This window comes from Lampetra fluviatilis, unplaced genomic scaffold (genome assembly GCF_964198595.1).
Source record: "Lampetra fluviatilis unplaced genomic scaffold, kcLamFluv1.1 SCAFFOLD_1304, whole genome shotgun sequence".
NCBI lineage: Eukaryota > Metazoa > Chordata > Hyperoartia > Petromyzontiformes > Petromyzontidae > Lampetra > Lampetra fluviatilis.
Window position 1 is genome coordinate 1,206 of NW_027621642.1, and position 20,384 is coordinate 21,589.

Here is a 20,384-nt window from a genome sequence, read left to right on the forward strand (position 1 = left end):
CCCTCGCCTCCTCACCCTCGCCTCCTCACCCTCACCCTCCTCACCCTCACCTCCTCACCCTCGCCTCCTCACCCTCGCCTCCTCACCCTCGCCTCCTCACCCTCGCCTCCTCACCCTCGCCTCCTCACCCTCCTCACCCTCACCTCCTCACCCTCACCTCCTCACCCTCACCTCCTCACCCTCACCTCCTCACCCTCCTCACCCTCACCCTCCTCACCCCTCACCACCTCACCCTCACCTCCTCACCCTCACCTCCTCCTCACCCTCACCTCACGTCACCTCCTCACCCTCACCACCTCACCCTCACCTCCTCACCCTCACCACCTCACCCTCACCTCCTCACCCTCACCTCCTCACCCTCACCTCCTCACCCTCACCTCCTCACCACCTCACCTCCTCACCCTCACCTCCTCACCCTCACCTCCCTCACCCTCACCTCCTCACCCTCGCCTCCTCACCCTCACCTCCTCACCCTCCCCTCCTCACCCTCCTCACCCTCGCCTCCTCACCCTCGCCTCCTCACCCTCGCCTCCTCACCCCTCGCCTCCTCACCCTCGCCTCCTCACCCTCGCCTCCTCACCCTCGCCTCCTCACCCTCGCCTCCTCACCCTCGCCTCCTCACCCTCGCCTCCTCACCCCTCGCCTCCTCACCCCTCGCCTCCTCACCTCCTCACCTCCTCACCCTCGCCTCCTCACCCTCGCCTCCTCACCCTCGCCTCCTCACCCTCGCCTCCTCACCCTCGCCTCCTCACCCTCGCCTCCTCACCCTCACCTCCTCACCCTCACCTCCTCACCCTCACCTCCTCACCTCCTCACCCTCGCCTCCTCACCCTCGCCTCCTCACCCTCGCCTCCTCACCCTCGCCTCCTCACCCTCGCCTCCTCACCTCCTCACCCTCACCTCCTCACCTCCTCACCCTCGCCTCCTCACCCTCGCCTCCTCACCCTCACCTCCTCACCCTCACCTCCTCACCCTCGCCTCCTCACCCTCGCCTCCTCACCCTCGCCTCCTCACCCTCGCCTCCTCACCCTCGCCTCCTCACCCTCCTCACCCTCACCTCCTCACCCTCACCTCCTCACCCTCACCTCCTCACCCTCACCTCCTCACCCTCCTCACCCTCACCCTCCTCACCCTCACCACCTCACCCTCACCTCCTCACCCTCACCTCCTCACCCTCACCTCACGTCACCTCCTCACCCTCACCACCTCACCCTCACCTCCTCACCCTCACCACCTCACCCTCACCTCCTCACCCTCACCTCCTCACCCTCACCTCCTCACCCTCACCTCCTCACCCTCACCTCCTCACCACCTCACCTCCTCACCCTCACCTCCTCACCCTCACCTCCTCACCCTCACCTCCTCACCCTCGCCTCCTCACCCTCACCTCCTCACCCTCCCCTCCTCACCCTCCTCACCCTCGCCTCCTCACCCTCGCCTCCTCACCCTCGCCTCCTCACCCTCGCCTCCTCACCCTCGCCTCCTCACCCTCGCCTCCTCACCCTCGCCTCCTCACCTCCTCACCCTCGCCTCCTCACCCTCGCCTCCTCACCCTCGCCTCCTCACCCTCGCCTCCTCACCCTCGCCTCCTCACCTCCTCACCCTCACCTCCTCACCTCCTCACCCTCGCCTCCTCACCCTCGCCTCCTCACCCTCACCTCCTCACCCTCGCCTCCTCACCCTCGCCTCCTCACCCTCGCCTCCTCACCCTCACCTCCTCACCCTCACCTCCTCACCCTCACCTCCTCACCTCCTCACCCTCGCCTCCTCACCCTCGCCTCCTCACCCTCGCCTCCTCACCCTCGCCTCCTCACCCTCGCCTCCTCACCTCCTCACCCTCACCTCCTCACCTCCTCACCCTCGCCTCCTCACCCTCGCCTCCTCACCCTCACCTCCTCACCCTCGCTAGATGTGGCTACTGGCGGTGAAGGCGAAGGGGCTGGAGGTTCAGGGTCACTTTTCGCGCGTTGGAGGCATCCCCCACATGCACCTGGCACTCGGCAACCGCGCCATGAGGCCCATGAGCGACTTTGCCATCCAGTTCAACAAGAACAGGTGACGCTCGCTCACTCAGCCGCTCGCTCGCTCGCTCAGCCACTCGCTCAGCCACTCACTCAGCCACTCACTCATCCGCTCGCTCACTCACTCGCTCAGCCACTCAGCCACTCACTCAGCCACTCAGCCACTCACTCAGCCACTTGCTCACTCAGCCACTCACTTGCTCAGCCACTCACTCACTCAGCCACTTACTCACTCACTCACTCAGCCACTCACTCACTCACCCACTCACACTCAGCCACTCACCCACTCAGCCCCCCACATGCACCTGGCACTCGGCAACCGCGCCATGAGGCCCATGAGCGACTTTGCCATCCAGTTCAACAAGAACAGGTGACGCTCGCTCACTCAGCCGCTCGCTCGCTCGCTCAGCCACTCGCTCAGCCACTCACTCAGCCACTCACTCATCCGCTCGCTCACTCACTCGCTCAGCCACTCAGCCACTCACTCAGCCACTCAGCCACTCACTCAGCCACTTGCTCACTCAGCCACTCACTTGCTCAGCCACTCACTCACTCAGCCACTTACTCACTCACTCACTCAGCCACTCACTCACTCACCCACTCACACTCAGCCACTCACCCACTCAGCTCCCCACATGCACCTGGCACTCGGCAACCGCGCCATGAGGCCCATGAGCGACTTTGCCATCCAGTTCAACAAGAACAGGTGACGCTCGCTCACTCAGCTGCTCGCTCGCTCACTCGCTCAGCCACTCGCTCACATCGCTCAGCCGCTCGCTCGCTCACTCAGCCGCTCGCTCACTCACTCAGCCACTCGCTCAGCCACTCACTCGGCCACTCGCTCAGCCACTCACTCAGCCACTCAGTCACTCAGCCACTCACTCACTCAGCCACTCACTCACTCACTCAGCCACTCACTCACTCAGCCACTCACTCACTCAGCCACTCACTCAGCCACTCACTCACTCAGCCACTCGCTCACTCAGCCACTCACTCGCTCACTCAGCCACTCACTCACTCAGCCACTCACTCACTCAGCCACTCACCCACCCACTCGCTCAGCCACTCGCTCAGCCACTCGCTCAGCCACTCGCTCAGCCACTCGCTCAGCCACTCGCTCAGCCACTCGCTCAGCCACTCGCTCAGCCACTCGCTCAGCCACTCGCTCAGCCACTCGCTCAGCCACTCGCTCAGCCACTCGCTCAGCCACTCGCTCACTCACTCACCCACTCACTCACTCAGCCACTCACTCAGCCACTCGCTCAGCCACTCGCTCAGCCACCTACTCACTCACTCAGCCACTCGCTCAGCCACTCACTCAGCCACTCACTCACCCACTCACTCACTCAGCCACTCACTCACCCACTCACTCAGCCACTCGTTCAGCCACTCACTCAGCCTCTCGCTCAGCCACTCACTCAGCCACTCACTCAGCCGCTCACTCAGCCACTCGCTCACTCAGCCACTCGCTCACTCAGCCACTCATGCACTCAGCCACTCATTCACTCACTCAGCCACTCACTGACTCAGCCACTCATTCACTCACTCAGCCACTCACTCACTCAGCCACTCACTCAGCCACTCACTCAACCATTCACTTACTCAGCCATTCACTCAGCCACTCAATCACCCACTCACTCACCCACTCACTGACTCAGCCATTCACTCACTCAGCCATTCACTCACCCACTCACTCACGCAGCGACTCACTCACTCACTAATCCACTCACTCACCCACTCACCCACCCACTCATCCACTCATTCACTCACTAATCCACTCACTCACCCACTCACTCACTCAGCCACTCGCTCAGCCACTCACTCACTCACTCACCCACTCACTCACTCAGCCACTCACTCAGCCACTCGCTCAGCCACTCGCTCAGCGACCTACTCACTCACTCAGCCACTCGCTCAGCCACTCACTCAGCCACTCACTCACCCACTCACTCACTCAGCCACTCACTCACCCACTCACTCACTCAGCCACTCGTTCAGCCACTCACTCAGCCTCTCGCTCAGCCACTCACTCAGCCACTCACTCAGCCACTCGCTCACTCAGCCACTCGCTCACTCAGCCACTCGCTCACTCAGCCACTCATGCACTCAGCCACTCATTCACTCACTCAGCCACTCACTGACTCAGCCACTCATTCACTCACTCAGCCACTCACTCACTCAGCCACTCACTCAGCCACTCACTCAACCATTCACTTACTCAGCCATTCACTCAGCCACTCAATCACCCACTCACTCACCCACTTACTGACTCAGCCATTCACTCACTCAGCCATTCACTCACCCACTCACTCACGCAGCGACTCACTCACTCACTAATCCACTCACTCACCCACTCACCCACCCACTCATCCACTCATTCACTCACTAATCCACTCACTCACCCACTCACTCACTCAGCCACTCACTCACTCAGCCACTCACTCACTCAGCCATTCACTCAGCCACTCACTAACTCAGCCACCCACTCAATCACCCACTCAGCCACTCAGCCACTCACTCACTCAGCCACTCACTCACTCAGCCACTAACTCACTCAGCCACTCACTCAACCATTCACTCACTCATCCATTCACTCAGCCACTCAGCCACTCAATCACCCACCCACTCATCCACTCACTCACCCACTCACTCACCCACTCACTCACCCACTCCTCACTCACTCACTAAGCCACCCACTCAGCCACTCACTCACTCACTCAGCCACTCACTCAGCCACTCACTCAGCCACTCACTCACTCAGCCACTCACTCACTCAGCCACTCACTCACTCAGCCACTCACTCACTCACCCACTCACTGACTCAGCCACTCACCCACTCATGCACTCACTCACTCACTCACCAACCCACCCACTCACTCAGCCCCCCACATGCACCTGACGCTCAACAACCGCGCCATGAGGCCCAGGCGACACCCACATCCTCCCCGACTCCCCCATCTTCTACTCGCTACTCCTAACGTCACTTGCCCCCCTGCAGTCTGTTGGAGGCTACACGGGTGACCTTTGCTTTTGTGCGTGGGGCACAGCTTTGGGTTGGTTCCCAGCGCCCCGCTGCAAGTTCCCTCACCGCTCCTGCCCAATCAGACGAGAGAGTTGGCGCTGCCGCTCTCCACCCTGGGCCCCGTGATGCACATGGAACCCCTAAACAACCTTCAGGCAAGGCGCACACCCCCTCCTCCTCCTGGTGGAGACTACCACTCACTCATAGACTCCTGGTACAGACTACTACACGGCTGGTAGAGACTACCACTCACTCATAGACTCCTGGTACAGACTACTACACGGCTGGTAGAGACTACCACTCACTCATAGACTCCTGGTACAGACTACTACACGGCTGGTAGAGACTACCACTCACTCATAGACTCCTGGTGCAGGCTACTACACACCTGGTAGAGACTACCACTCACTCATAGACTCCTGGTACAGACTACTACACGGCTGGTAGAGACTACCACTCACTCATAGACTCCTGGTGCAGACTACTACACGGCTGGTAGAGACTACCACTCACTCATAGACTCCTGGTGCGGACTACTACACGCCTGGTAGAGACTACCACTCACTCATAGACTCCTGGTACAGACTACTACACGGCTGGTAGAGACTACCACTCACTCATAGACTCCTGGTGCAGACTACTACACGGCTGGTAGAGACTACCACTCACTCATAGACTCCTGGTGCAGACTACTACACGGCTGATAGAGACTACCACTCAATCATAGACTCCTGGTGCGGACTACTACACGCCTGGTAGAGACTACCACTCACTCATAGACTCCTGGTACAGACTACTACACACCTGGTAGAGACTACCACTCACTCATAGACTCCTGGTACAGACTACTACACGGCTGGTAGAGACTACCACTCACTCATAGACTCCTGGTGCAGACTACTACACACCTGGTAGAGACTACCACTCACTCATAGACTCCTGGTGCGGACTACTACACACCTGGTAGAGACTACCACTCACTCATAGACTCCTGGTGCGGACTACTACACGGCTGGTAGAGACTACCACTCACTCATAGACTCCTGGTGCAGACTACTACACGGCTGGTAGAGACTACCACTCACTCATAGACTCCTGGTGCAGACTACTACACGCCTGGTAGAGACTACCACTCACTCATAGACTCCTGGTACAGACTACTGCACGGCTGGTAGAGACTACCACTCACTCATAGACTCCTGGTGTGTGTGTACACTGTGTGTGTGTGTGTCACTGTGTGTTTGTATGTGTGTGTGTAACTGTGTGTTTGTATGTGTGTGTGTGTAACTGTGTGTGTGTAACTGTGTGTGTGTGTCACTGTGTGTGTGTGTGTGTCACTGTGTGTTTCTATGTGTGTGTGTGTAACTGTGTGTTTGTATGTGTGTGTGTGTGTGTAACTGTGTGTGTGTGTGTGTAACTGTGTGTGTGTGTGTAACTGTGTGTGTGTGTGTAACTGTGTGTGTGTGTAACTGTGTGTGTGTGTGTCACTGTGTGTGTGTGTGTAACTGTGTGTGTGTAACTGTGTGTGTGTAACTGTGTGTGTGTGTAACTGTGTGTGTGTGTAACTGTGTGTGTGTGTGTCACTGTGTGTGTGTGTAACTGTGTGTGTGTGTGTCACTGTGTGTGTGTGTGTAACTGTGTGTGTGTCACTGTGTGTGTGTGTGTCACTGTGTGTTTGTGTGTGTGTCACTGTGTGTTTGTGTGTGTGTCACTGTGTGTGTGTGTAACTGTGTGTTTGTATGTATGTGTGTGTGTGTAACTGTGTGTGTGTGTCACTGTGTGTGTGTGTGTGTGTGTCACTGTGTGTTTGTGTGTGTGTCACTGTGTGTGTGTGTAACTGTGTGTTTGTATGTATGTGTGTGTGTGTAACTGTGTGTGTGTGTGTCACTGTGTGTGTGTGTGTGTGTAATTCTGTGTGTGTAACTGTGTTTGTATGTGTGTGTCACTTTGTGTGTGTGTGTGTGTAACTGTGTGTGTGTGTCACTGTGTGTGTGTGTCACTGTGTGTGTGTGTCACTGTGTGTGTGTGTAACTGTGTGTGTGTGTAACTGTGTGTGTGTGTCACTGTGTGTGTGTGTGTCACTGTGTGTGTGTGTAACTGTGTGTGTGTGTCACTGTGTGTGTGTAACTGTGTGTGTGTGTCACTGTGTGTGTGTGTCACTGTGTAACTGTGTCACTGTGTAACTGTGTGTGTGTGTAACTCTGTGTGTGTAACTGTGTGTGTGTGTGTGTGTAACTGTGTGTGTGTGTGTGTGTGTAACTGTGTGTGTGTGTGTGTGTGTGTAACTGTGTGTGTGTGTAACTGTGTGTGTGTGTAACTGTGTGTGTGTGTGTAACTGTGTGTGTGTGTGTAACTGTGTGTGTGTGTAACTGTGTGTGTGTGTGTAACTGTGTGTGTGTGTGTGTGTGTAACTGTGTGTGTGTGTGTGTAACTGTGTGTGTGTGTGTGTAACTGTGTGTGTGTGTGTGTAACTGTGTGTGTGTAACTGTGTAACTGTGTGTGTGTAACTGTGTAACTGTGTGTGTGTAACTGTGTGTGTGTGTGTGTAACTGTGTGTGTGTAACTGTGTGTGTGTAACTGTGTGTGTGTGTGTGTGTAACTGTGTGTGTGTGTAACTGTGTGTGTGTGTGTAACTGTGTGTGTGTAACTGTGTGTGTGTAACTGTGTGTGTGTGTGTAACTGTGTGTGTGTGTGTGTGTGTAACTGTGTGTGTGTGTGTGTGTAACTGTGTGTGTGTGTGTAACTGTGTGTGTGTAACTGTGTGTGTGTGTGTAACTGTGTGTGTGTGTGTAACTGTGTGTGTGTGTGTAACTGTGTGTGTGTGTGTAACTGTGTGTGTGTAACTGTGTGTGTGTGTGTAACTGTGTGTGTGTGTGTAACTGTGTGTGTGTGTGTGTGTAACTGTGTGTGTGTGTGTGTAACTGTGTGTGTGTGTGTGTAACTGTGTGTGTGTGTGTGTAACTGTGTGTGTGTGTGTGTAACTGTGTGTGTGTGTAACTGTGTGTGTGTGTGTGTGTGTAACTGTGTGTGTGTGTGTGTGTAACTGTGTGTGTGTAACTGTGTGTGTGTAACTGTGTGTGTGTGTGTGTGTAACTGTGTGTGTGTGTGTGTGTAACTGTGTGTGTGTGTGTGTGTAACTGTGTGTGTGTGTGTAACTGTGTGTGTGTGTGTGTAACTGTGTGTGTGTGTGTGTGTAACTGTGTGTGTGTGTAACTGTGTGTGTGTGTGTGTAACTGTGTGTGTGTGTGTGTAACTGTGTGTGTGTGTGTGTAACTGTGTGTGTGTGTGTGTAACTGTGTGTGTGTGTGTGTAACTGTGTGTGTGTGTGTGTAACTGTGTGTGTGTGTGTGTAACTGTGTGTGTGTGTGTGTAACTGTGTGTGTGTGTGTGTAACTGTGTGTGTGTGTGTGTAACTGAGAGTGTGTGTGTGTAACTGTGTGTGTGTGTGTAACTGTGTGTGTGTGTGTGTAACTGTGTGTGTGTGTGTGTAACTGTGTGTGTGTGTGTGTGTAACTGTGTGTGTGTGTGTGTGTAACTGTGTGTGTGTGTGTGTAACTGTGTGTGTGTGTGTGTAACTGAGTGTGTGTGTGTGTGTAACTGTGTGTGTGTGTGCAGGTAGCTGTGAAGAACAACCTGGATGTGTTTTACTTCAGCGCCTTGGTGCCAATCCACATCCTCTTCACGGAGGATGGAGCTCTTGGTGGGACCACACACTCACTCGTATACACACTCATATATATACTCTCATATACAACAACAACCTCCATTCGCCACTAAGTGGCGGTGACGTCACCACGACGCTTGTGCCAGGCCATGTGCACCCTGAGGCCACGTGAAGTGTCGAACGCCCGCTGGCAGGAGGTCACGGGGCAGACCCAGCAGGTGCCACGGGTTGACTGACCGAGATGACCGAGATGACTGGCTGATGCACCACCTGTGCCCCCTACTGTGCCAACTTGCTGTGCTTTAGCCACCCGGCGCTCCGCTCGTTGTTGTGAGCGTCGCTCCTCCGCCCTCCGTTGTTGTTGGAGGGCGACTGCCTCCAACTGCCCAGTAGCGTCCTTCACGAGCCTCCTCCACAGAGGCCGATCTTGACACCGCTGGTACCAGTCATCGGCAAATCCACTCAGCTCCACATCCTCCTGTACCACATCACTCCATCTCTTCTCTAGCCCGTGCCGCGCCCGTTTAGCCCCCTCGATCCGGCTGAACAAAAGCTTCTTAGGTTTTTTCGGTAAAATCACGTAGGTAAAACATCAAAATGAATGAAAATAAAATAAAAAATCACGACGTTTCGGAGGCAACACAGGTCTCCGTCATCAGGTGGGACCGTCACAGCCAGATTAGCTGCATCAAGTGAGGCAATGATTCAAGATGTAATCCCTTAAAAGCGAGTTGAGGGGGGGAGGAGAGGGAGGGGGGGAGCTCATCAGACTATGGTAGCCAATGAATGGAACGTATCGGGAGGGAGGGGGGGCGAGGCCAAAAGGGTGGGCGACGGCGTGCAAGCGATTGTGCGCAAGCGGCCAATTACTGCACACGCCAACACAATGGAGCGATTGCGCGCAATCGCTCCATTGTGTTGGCGTGTGCAGTAATTGGCCGCTTGCGCACAATCGCTTGCACGCCGTCGCCCACCCTTTTGGCCTCGCCCCCCCTCCCTCCCGATACGTTCCATTCATTGGCTACCATAGTCTGATGAGCTCCCCCCTCCCTCTCCTCCCCCCCTCAACTCGCTTTTAAGGGATTACATCTTGAATCATTGCCTCACTTGATGCAGCTAATCTGGCTGTGAAGGTCCCACCTGATGACGGAGACCTGTGTTGCCTCCGAAACGTCGTGATTTTTGATTTTATTTTATTTTCATTCATTTTGATGTTTTACCTACGTGACTTTACCGAAAAAACCTAAGAAGATGATTCCTTGCAGTCACGAAAGCTTCAAATCTAGAATTAACAAAAGCTGTTTAGGCATGCGGTGGCTGGGCATGCGGGCTACATGGCCCAGCCAACGCAGCCTTGCCTGCCGGAGGAGCTCACCGATGGGACTTTGTCCAGATCTTTCATGGATTTGTGAGCTCCTCACACAATCCAGCCTGCAGGTTAAACCCAGGATGGATCGTAGGCAGGCCAGCCTGAATGTTATTAACCGGCAAAGATGCTCCATTAGGGGTTTTCAGACACTCATTTCCACCCACCACCACCCACTACCACCACCACCCACCACCACTACTACCACTACCACCACCACTACTTCCACCACCCACCACTACCACCACTACCCACCACCACCAGCACTACTACCCACCACTACCACCACCACCACCACTCCCCACCCACCACGAATGTAACTGGCCTGTGTGTGTGTGTGTGACTGTGTGTGTGACTGTGTGTGTGACTGTGTGTGTGTGTGTCACTGTGTGTGTGACTGTGTGTGTGTGTGTGTGTCATTGTGTGTGTGTCACTGTGTGTGTGTCACTGTGTGTGTGTCACTGTGTGTGTCTGTGTGTGTGTCTGTGTGTAACTGTCTTTGTGTGTGTGTGTGTGTCTGTGTGTAACTGTCTGTGTCTGTGTGTGTGACTGTGTGTGTAACTGTGTGTTTGTGTGTGACTGTGTGTGTGACTGTGTGTGTGTGTCACTGTGTGTGTCACTGTGTGTCTGTGTGTGTGTCTGTGCGTAACTGTCTGTGTGTGTGTGTCACTGTGTGTGTCACTGTGTGTCTGTGTGTGTGTCTGTGCGTAACTGTCTGTGTGTGTGTGTGTCTGTGTGTAACTGTCTGTGTCTGTGTGTGTGACTGTGTGTAACTGTGTGTCTGTGTGTGTAACTGTGTGTCTGTGTGTGTGACTGTGTCTGTGTGTGTGTAACTGTGTGTGTGTGTGTGTGTAACTGTGTAACTGTGTGTGTGTAACTGTGTGTAACTGTGTGTAACTGTGTGTGTGTGACTGTGTGTGTGTGACTGTGTGTGTGTAACTGTGTGTAACTGTGTCTGTGTGTGTAACTGTGTAACTCTGTGTGTGTCTGTGTGTGTAACTGTGTGTGTGTGACTGTGTGTGTGTGACTGTGTGTGTGTAACTGTGTCTGTGTGTGTAACTGTGTGTGTGTAACTGTGTGTAACTGTGTCTGTGTGTGTAACTGTGTAACTCTGTGTGTGTCTGTGTGTGTAACTGTGTGTGTGTGACTGTGTGTGTGTGACTGTGTGTGTGTAACTGTGTCTGTGTGTGTAACTGTGTGTGTGTAACTGTGTGTAACTGTGTCTGTGTGTGTAACTGTGTAACTCTGTGTGTGTCTGTGTGTGTGTAACTGTGTGTGTGTGTAACTGTGTGTAACTGCGTGTGTGTGTGTAACTGTGTAACTCTGTGTGTGTCTGTGTGTGTGTAACTGTGTAACTCTGTGTGTGTCTGTGTGTGTGTAACTGTGTAACTCTGTGTGTCTCTGTGTGTGTGTAACTCTGTGTGTGTCTGTGTGTGTGTAACTGTGTCTGTGTGTGTAACTGTGTGTGTGTAACTGTGTCTGTGTGTGTAACTGTGTGTAACTGTGTGTGTGTGACTGTGTGTGTGACTGTGTGTGTGTGTAACTGTGTCTGTGTGTAACTGTGTCTGTGTAACTGTGTGTGTGTAACTGTGTGTAACTGCGTGTGTGTGTGTAACTGTGTAACTCTGTGTGTCTCTGTGTGTGTGTAACTGTGTGTAACTCTGTGTGTCTCTGTGTGTGTGTAACTGTGTCTGTGTGTGTAACTGTGTGTGTGTAACTGTGTGTAACTGCGTGTGTGTGTGTAACTGTGTAACTCTGTGTGTCTCTGTGTGTGTGTAACTGTGTGTGTGTCTGTGTGTGTGTAACTGTGTAACTCTGTGTGTGTCTGTGTGTGTGTCTGTGTGTGTGTGTAGAGGAACAGGCCTTCCACTCGCTGTGGAACCAAGTCCCGCCTGAGGCGGAGTTCCACCACCACTTCAGCTGCGCCCTGCCCACAGGTCGACAGAGGCACCCCCCCCACCCCGCACAGCAGTGAACCTTGACCCTCACAGCGGCCTGTGGCGAGGGCTGCATGGGGAACCTTTGTCTTTGTGTGTGTCTGTGTGTGTGTGTCTTTGTGTGTCTGTGTGTGTGTGTGCACGTGTGTGTGTGTGTTTATGTTTGTGTGTCTTTGTGTGTGTCTTTGTACACGTGTGTGTGTCTGTGTGTGTGTCTTTGTGTGTGTCTTTGTACACGTGTGTGTGTCTGTGTGTGTGTCTTTGTGTGTGCACGTGGGTGTGTTCATGTTTGTGTGTGCACTTGTGTCTGTGTGTGTCTTTGTGTGTGCGTCTTTGTGTGTGCGTCTTTGTGTGTGCGTCTTTGTGTGTGTGCACGTGTGTCTGTCTTTGTGAGTCTTTGTGTGTGTGTTTGTTTCTTTGTGTGTCTTTGTGTGTGCGTGTGTGCGTGTGTGTCTTTGTGTGTGCACGTGTGTGTGTGTGTGCACGTGTGTGTGTTTGTGTCTTTGTGTGTGTGTGTCTTTGTGTGTGTGTGTCTTTGTGTGTGTGTGTCTTTGTGTGTGCATGTGTGTGTCTTTGTGTGTGCGCACGTGTGCGTCTTTGTGTGTGTGCACGTGTCTGTCTGTGTGTGTGTGCATGTGTGTCTGTCTTTGTGTGTGTGTCTTGGTGTGAGTCTTTGTGTGTGTGTCTTTGTGTGTGTGTCTTTGTGTGTCTTTGTGTGTGCATGTGTGCGTGTGTGTCTTTGTGTGTGTGTGTGTCTTTGTGTGTGCACGTGTGCGTGTGCGTCTTTGTGTGTGTGTGTCTATGTCTTTGTGTGTGTGTGCACATTTGTGTGTGTGTCTGTGTAACTGTGTGGACCTGTGTATACCAGTGTACCTCTGTGTGTGTAACTGTGTACCTGTGTGTGTATATCTGTGCGTGTGTGTATACATCTGTGCGTGTGTGTGTACACAGACGCTGTGTGTGTGTGTACACAGACGCTGTGTGTGTGTGTACACAGACGCTGTGTGTGTGTGTACACAGACGCTGTGTGTGTGTGTACACAGACGCTGTGTGTGTGTGTGTATATATCTGTATGTGTGTGTCTATACATCTGTATATGTGTGTGTGTGTACACAGACGCTGTGTGTGTGTGTGTGTACACAGACGCTGTGTGTGTGTATATCTGTGTGTGTCTATCTGTGTGTGTGTGTGTGTGTACACAGAGGCTGTGTGTGTGTATATCTGCGTGTGTGTCTATCTGTGTGTGTGTATATCTGTGTGTGTGTGTGTACACAGACGCTGTGTGTGTGTAAGTGTGTATATGTGTGTGTCTATCTGTGTGTGTGTCTATCTCTGTGTGTGTGTGTGTGTACACAGAGGCTGTGTGTGTGTCTATCTGTGTGTGTGTATATCTGTGTGTGTGTGTGTGTACACAGACGCTGTGTGTGTGTGTGTGTGTATCTGTGTGTGTGTCTATCTGTGTGTGTGTGTGTGTCTATCTGTGTGTGTGTGTACACAGAGGCTGTGTGTGTGTGTGTAACTGTGTGTCTATATATATATGTATATGTGTGTATACACAGAGGCTGTGTGTGTGTGTCTATCTGTGTGTGTAACTGTGTGTCTATATATATATGTATATGTGTGTGTGTGTGTACACAGACGCTGTGTGTGTGTCTATCTGCGTGTGTGTCTATCTGTGTGTGTGTGTGTACACAGACGCTGTGTGTGTGTCTATCTGCGTGTGTGTCTATCTGTGTGTGTGTGTGTGTACACAGACGCTGTGTGTGTGTCTATCTGCGTGTGTGTGTGTGTGTGTACACAGACGCTGTGTGTGTGTATATCTGTGTGTGTGTCTATCTGTGTGTGTATCTATCTGCGTGTGTGTGTGTGTACACAGAGGCTGTGTGCGCGCGCCTGGCTTGTGCCAACGTGCACGTCGTGGCTTCTCGCGTCAACACCGACGGCTCCTCCACGCTGGTGAGCGTCTCCATGAAGACCAGCGGGGGCCTCTGGGTGCTCGCACAGCTGCGAGGGGGGGGGCAGCTGCCGGGACAGCTGGCCACAGGGGCGGTCGCGGTGAGGGCAGCTACAGCCACAACCACCGCAACGACCACAACAACAACCACAGCCGCCACCGCCACAACCACAGCCACAACCATAGCCACAAGCACAAGCACCGCAGCGACCACAGCAACAACCACAGCCACCGCCACAACCACAGCCACAACCATAGTCACAAGCACAAGCACCGCAACGACCACAGCAACAACCACAGCCGCCACCGCCACAACCACAGCCACAACCATAGCTACAAGCACAAGCACCGCAACGACCACAACAACAACCACAGCCGCCACCGCCACAACCACAGCCACAACCATAGCTACAAGCACAACCACCGCAACGACCACAACAACAACCACAGCCACCGCCACAACCACAGTCACAACCATAGCCACAAGCACCGCAACGACCACAGCAACAACCACAGCCACCGCCACAACCACAACAACAACCATAGCCACAAGCACAACCACCGCAACGACCACAGCAACAACCACAGCCACCGCCACAACCACAGCCACAACCATAGCCACAAGCACAAGCACCGCAATGACCACAACAACAACCACAGCCACCGCCACAACCACAGCCACAACCATAGCCACAAGCACCGCAACGACCACAGCAACAACCACAGCCACCGCCACAACCACAGCCACAACCATAGCTACAAGCACAACCACCGCAACGACCACAACAACAACCACAGCCACCGCCACAACCACAGCCACAACCATAGCCACAAGCACCGCAACAACCACAGCCACCGCCACAACCACAGCCACAACCATAGCCACAAGCACCGCAACGACCACAACAACAACCACAGCTGCCACCGCCACAACCACAGCCACAACCATAGCCACAAGCACAAGCACCGCAACGACCACAGCAACAACCACAGCAACAACCACAAATGCAACTGCAGCCATCACCACAGCTAGAGCCACAACCACAACAACAACCACCGCAACAACCACAACCACAACTACAACAACAACCACGACAACGACCACCGCCACAACCACAACCACAACTGCAACAACCACCGCCACAACCACAACTACAACAACAACCACTGCAACGACCACCGCAACGACCACCGCAACAACCACAACCACAACAACAACCACCGCCACAACCATCGCAACAACCACAACAACAACCACAACATTGGCAACAACCACAACCACCACAGCAACGACCTCATCAAACAACGACCTCATCAAACAACGACCACCACGACCACAACCATCACCGCAACAACCGCAACAACCCCAACAACCAGCACAACTGTAACCACAACTACCAGCGTCACCACAACAACAACAACAACCCTACCACACTCCACCTCCCCCAGTCTAATGTCTCTCCCTCCACCCCCCCCCCTGTGTAGATGATGGTACACTCCACCCCCCCCCTGTGTAGATGATGGTACACTCCACCCCCCCCCTGTGTAGATGATGGTACACTCCACCTCCCCCCCCCCCCTGTGTAGATGATGGTACACTCCACCCCCCCCCTGTGTAGATGATGGTACACTCCACCCCCCCCCTGTGTAGATGATGGTACACTCCACCCCCCCCTGTGTAGATGATGGTACACTCCACCCCCCCCCTGTGTAGATGATGGTACACTCCACCCCCCCCCCTGTGTAGATGATGGTACACTCCACCCCTGTGTAGATGATGGTACACTCCACCCCCCCCCTGTGTAGATGATGGTACACTCCACTCCCCCTCCTGTGTAGATGGTGGTACACTCCACCCCCCCCCTGTGTAGATGATGGTACACTCCACTCCCCCCCTGTGTAGATGATGGTACACTCCACCCCCCCCTGTGTAGATGATGGTACACTCCACTCCCCCCCTGTGTAGATGATGGTACACTCCACTCCCCCCCTGTGTAGATGATGGTACACTCCACCCCCCCCCTGTGTAGATGATGGTACACTCCACCCCCCCCCTGTGTAGATGATGGTACACTCCACCCCCCCCTGTGTAGATGATGGTACACTCCACCCCCCCCCTGTGTAGATGATGGTACACTCCACCCCCCCCCCTGTGTAGATGATGGTACACTCCACTCCCCCCCTGTGTAGATGATGGTACACTCCACCCCCCCCTGTGTAGATGATGGTACACTCCACCCCCCCCCTGTGTAGATGATGGTACACTCCACCCCCCCCCTGTGTAGATGGTGGTACACTCCCCCCCCCCCCCCCCCTGTGTAGATGATGGTACACTCCACCCCCCTCCTGTGTAGATGATGGTACACTCCACCCCCCCCTGTGTAGATGATGGTACACTCCACCCCCCCCCTGTGTAGATGATGGTACACTCCACCCCCCCCTGTGTAGATGATGGTACACTCCACCCCCCCCTGTGTAGATGATGGTACACTCCACCCCCCCCCTGTGTAGATGGTGGTACACTCCACCCCCCCCCCCCCTGTGTAGATGATGGTACACTCCACTCCCCCCCTGTGTAGATGATGGTACACTCCACCCCCCCCCCCCTGTGTAGATGATGGTACACTCCACCCCCCCCCCCCCTGTGTAGATGATGGTACACTCCACCCCCCCCCCCCTGTGTAGATGATGGTACACTCCACCCCCCCCCCCCTGTGTAGATGATGGTACACTCCACCCCCCCCCTGTGTAGATGATGGTACACTCCACCCCCCCCCCCTGTGTAGATGATGGTACACTCCACCCCCCCCCCCCTGTGTAGATGATGGTACACTCCACCCCCCCCCCTGTGTAGATGATGGTACACTCCACCCCCCCCTGTGTAGATGATGGTACACTCCACCCCCCCCCCTGTGTAGATGATGGTACACTCCACCCCCCCTCTGTGTGTAGATGGTGGTACACTCCACCCCCCCCCTCCACTAGTCTAATGGTTTCTCCCACCCCCCCTCTGTGTGTAGATGGTGGTACACTCCACCCCCCCCCCTCCACTAGTCTAATGGTTTCTCCCACCCCCCCTCTGTGTGTAGATGGTGGTACACTCCACCCCCCCCCCCCACCAGTCTAATGGTTTCTCCCACCCACCCACCCCCCCTCTGTGTGTAGATGGTGGTACACTCCACCACCCCCCCCCACCAGTCTAATGGTTTCTCCCACCCCCACCCCCACCCCCCCCCCCCCTCTGTGTGTAGATGGTGGTACACTCCACCACCCCCCCCCCCCACCAGTCTAATGGTTTCTCCCACCCCCCCCCCTCTGTGTGTAGATGGTGGTACACTCCACCCCCCCCCCACCAGTCTAATGGTTTCTCCCACCCCCACCCCCCCCCCTCTCTGTGTGTAGATGGTGGTACGCTCAACCACCCCCCCCCACCAGTCTAATGGTTTCTCCCACCCCCACCCCCACCCCCCCCCCCCCTCTGTGTGTAGATGGTGGTACACTCCACCCCCCCCCCCCACCAGTCTAATGGTTTCTCCCACCCCCCACCTCCCCCCCCTCTGTGTGTAGATGGTGGTACACTCCACCCCCCCCCCCCCCACCAGTCTAATGGTTTCTCCCACCCCCACCTCCCCCCCCCTCTGTGTGTAGATGGTGGTACACTCCACCACCCCCCCCCCCCCACCAGTCTAATGGTTTCTCCCACCCCCACCTCCCCCCCCTCTGTGTGTAGATGGTGGTACACTCCACCCCCCCCCCACCAGTCTAATGGTTTCTCCCACCCCCACCTCCCCCCCCCTCTGTGTGTAGATGGTGGTACACTCCACCACCCCCCCCCACCAGTCTAATGGTTTCTCCCACCCCCACCTCCCCCCCCTCTGTGTGTAGATGGTGGTACACTCCACCACCCCCCCCCACCAGTCTAATGGTTTCTCCCACCCCCACCTCCCCCCCCTCTGTGTGTAGATGGTGGTACACTCCACCACCCCCCCCCACCAGTCTAATGGTTTCTCCCACCCCCCCCCTCTGTGTGTAGATGGTGGTACACTCCACCCCCCCCCCCCCCCACCAGTCTAATGGTTTCTCCCACCCCCACCTCTTCCCCCTCTGTGTGTAGATGGTGGTACACTCCACCCCCCCCCCCCCACCAGTCTAATGGTTTCTCCCACCCCCACCTCCCCCCCCTCTGTGTGTAGATGGTGGTACACTCCACCACCCCCCCCCCCACCAGTCTAATGGTTTCTCCCACCCCCACCCCCCCCCCTCTGTGTGTAGATGGTGGTACACTCCACCCCCCCCCCACCAGTCTAATGGTTTCTCCCACCCCCCCCCCCCTCTGTGTGTAGATGGTGGTACACTCCACCCCCCCCCCACCAGTCTAATGGTTTCTCCCACCCCCCCCCCCCCCTCTGTGTGTAGATGGTGGTACACTCCACCCCCCCCTTCCCACCAGTCTAATGGTTTCTCCCACCCCCACCCCCCCCCCTCTGTGTGTAGATGGTGGTACACTCCACCCCCCCCCCCCCCACCAGTCTAATGGTTTCTCCCACCCTCACCCCCCCCCTCTGTGTGTAGATGGTGGTACACTCCACCCCCCCCTCCACCAGTCTAATGGTTTCTCCCACCCCCCCCCCCCCCTCTGTGTGTAGATGGTGGTACACTCCACCCCCCCCCCCCCACCAGTCTAATGGTTTCTCCCACCCCCACCCCCCCCCTCTGTGTGTAGATGGTGGTACACTCCACCCCCCCCCTCCACCAGTCTAATGGTTTCTCCCACCCCCCCCCCCCCCCTCTGTGTGTAGATGGTGGTACACTCCACCCCCCCCCTCCACCAGTCTAATGGTTTCTCCCACCCCCACCCCCCCCCTCTGTGTGTAGATGGTGGTACACTCCACCCCCCCCCCCCCACCAGTCTAATGGTTTCTCCCACCCCCACCCCCCCCCTCTGTGTGTAGATGGTGGTACACTCCACCCCCCCCTCCACCAGTCTAATGGTTTCTCCCACCCCCCCCCCCCTCTGTGCGTAGATGGTGGTACGCTCCACTTCACCCGAACTGGCTCCCTGCGTGGCTCAGTCCATCGACTCCCTCCTCAGCAACTAGGAGAGTCACGTGACCATAGCAACTTGGGTCCCTTGCAACTGGTTCCTGGCAACTTGCTGTTGCGTGCAACTTGTTACATGCAACTTGTTCCTGGCAACTTGTTCCTGGCAACTGTTTCCACAGCAACCGTGGGTTCCTTGAAACTGGTTCCTTGCAACTTGTTCCTGGCAACTTGTTCCTGGCAACTTGTTCCTTGCAACTGTTTCCACAGCAACCGTGGGTTCCTTGAAACTGGTTCCTTGCAACTTGTTCCTGGCAACTTGTTCCTGGCAACTTGTTCCTGGCAACTTGTTCCTGGCAACTTGTTCCTGGCAACTTGTTCCACAGCAACCGTGGGTTCCTTGAAACTTGTTCCTGGCAACTTGTTCCTGGCAACTTGTTCCTTGCAACTGTTTCCACAGCAACCGTGGGTTCCTTGAAACTGGTTCCTTGCAACTTGTTCCTGGCAACTTGTTCCTGGCAACTTGTTCCTTGCAACTGTTTCCACAGCAACCGTGGGTTCCTTGAAACTTGTTCCTTGCAACTTGTTCCTGGCAACTTGTTCCTGGCAACTTGTTCCTTGCAACTGTTTCCACAGCAACCGTGGGTTCCTTGAAACTTGTTCCTTGCAACTTGTTCCTGGCAACTTGTTCCTGGCAACTTGTTCCTTGCAACTGTTTCCACAGCAACCGTGGGTTCCTTGAAACTTGTTCCTTGCAACTTGTTCCTGGCAACTTGTTCCTGGCAACTTGTTCCTTGCAACTGTTTCCACAGCAACCGTGGGTTCCTTGAAACTGGTTCCTGGCAACTTGTTCCTGGCAACTGTTTCCACAGCAACCGTGGGTTCCTTGAAACTTGTTCCTGGCAACTTGTTCCTGGCAACTGTTTCCACAGCAACCGCGGGTCCCTTGCAACTGGTTCCTGGCAACTTGTTCCTAGGAACTTGCTGTTGTGTGCAACTTGATACGTGTTACTGGTTCCTTAACTTGTTCCTGGCAACGTGTTCTTGGCAACTGGTCCCTGGCAAAACCGTTTCCACAGCAACCGTGGTTTCCTAGCAACTTGTTCCTAGCAACTTGTTCCTGGCAACGTGTTCTTAGCAACGGTTTCCACAGCAACCACGGCTTCCTAGCAACCACAGATTCCTAGCAACTTGTTCCTGGCAACGTGTTCTTAGCAACGGTTTCCACAGCAACCACGGCTTCCTAGCAACCACAGATTCCTAGCAACTTGTTCCTGGCAACGTGTTCTTAGCAACTGGTCCCAGGCAAAACCGTTTCCACAGCAACCGCGGGTTTCCAAGCAACTTGTTTAGCGCAACTTGTTTAGCGCAACTTGTTTA

The 20,384-nt window shown here is 55.0% G+C and overlaps 1 protein-coding gene across 1 annotated transcript; it reads left to right on the plus strand.

Annotated features, from left to right (window-relative positions):
• The first annotated feature begins 2,655 nt into the window (after positions 1-2,655).
• Positions 2,656-19,329, plus strand: LOC144955518 (AP-1 complex subunit beta-1-like). The gene is made up of 6 exons (XM_078885710.1): positions 2,656-2,727; positions 5,069-5,198; positions 8,659-8,743; positions 11,927-12,010; positions 13,887-14,065; positions 18,989-19,329. The coding sequence occupies exons 1-6, from the start codon at positions 2,657-2,659 to the stop codon at positions 19,061-19,063; spliced, it is 624 nt and encodes a 207-aa protein (XP_078741836.1). The 5' UTR covers position 2,656; the 3' UTR covers positions 19,064-19,329.
• The last annotated feature ends 1,055 nt before the right edge of the window (positions 19,330-20,384 follow it).

Bases quoted from the DNA above. Each gene is read 5' to 3' on its own strand.
- LOC144955518 (XM_078885710.1), top strand. From the start codon at position 2,657: ATGCACCTGGCACTCGGCAACCGCGCCATGAGGCCCATGAGCGACTTT. The intron at 5,199-8,658 runs GCAAGGCGCACA...GTGTGTGTGCAG, and splicing joins AACCCCTAAACAACCTTCAG to GTAGCTGTGAAGAACAACCT. The intron at 8,744-11,926 runs GTGGGACCACAC...GTGTGTGTGTAG, and splicing joins CACGGAGGATGGAGCTCTTG to AGGAACAGGCCTTCCACTCG.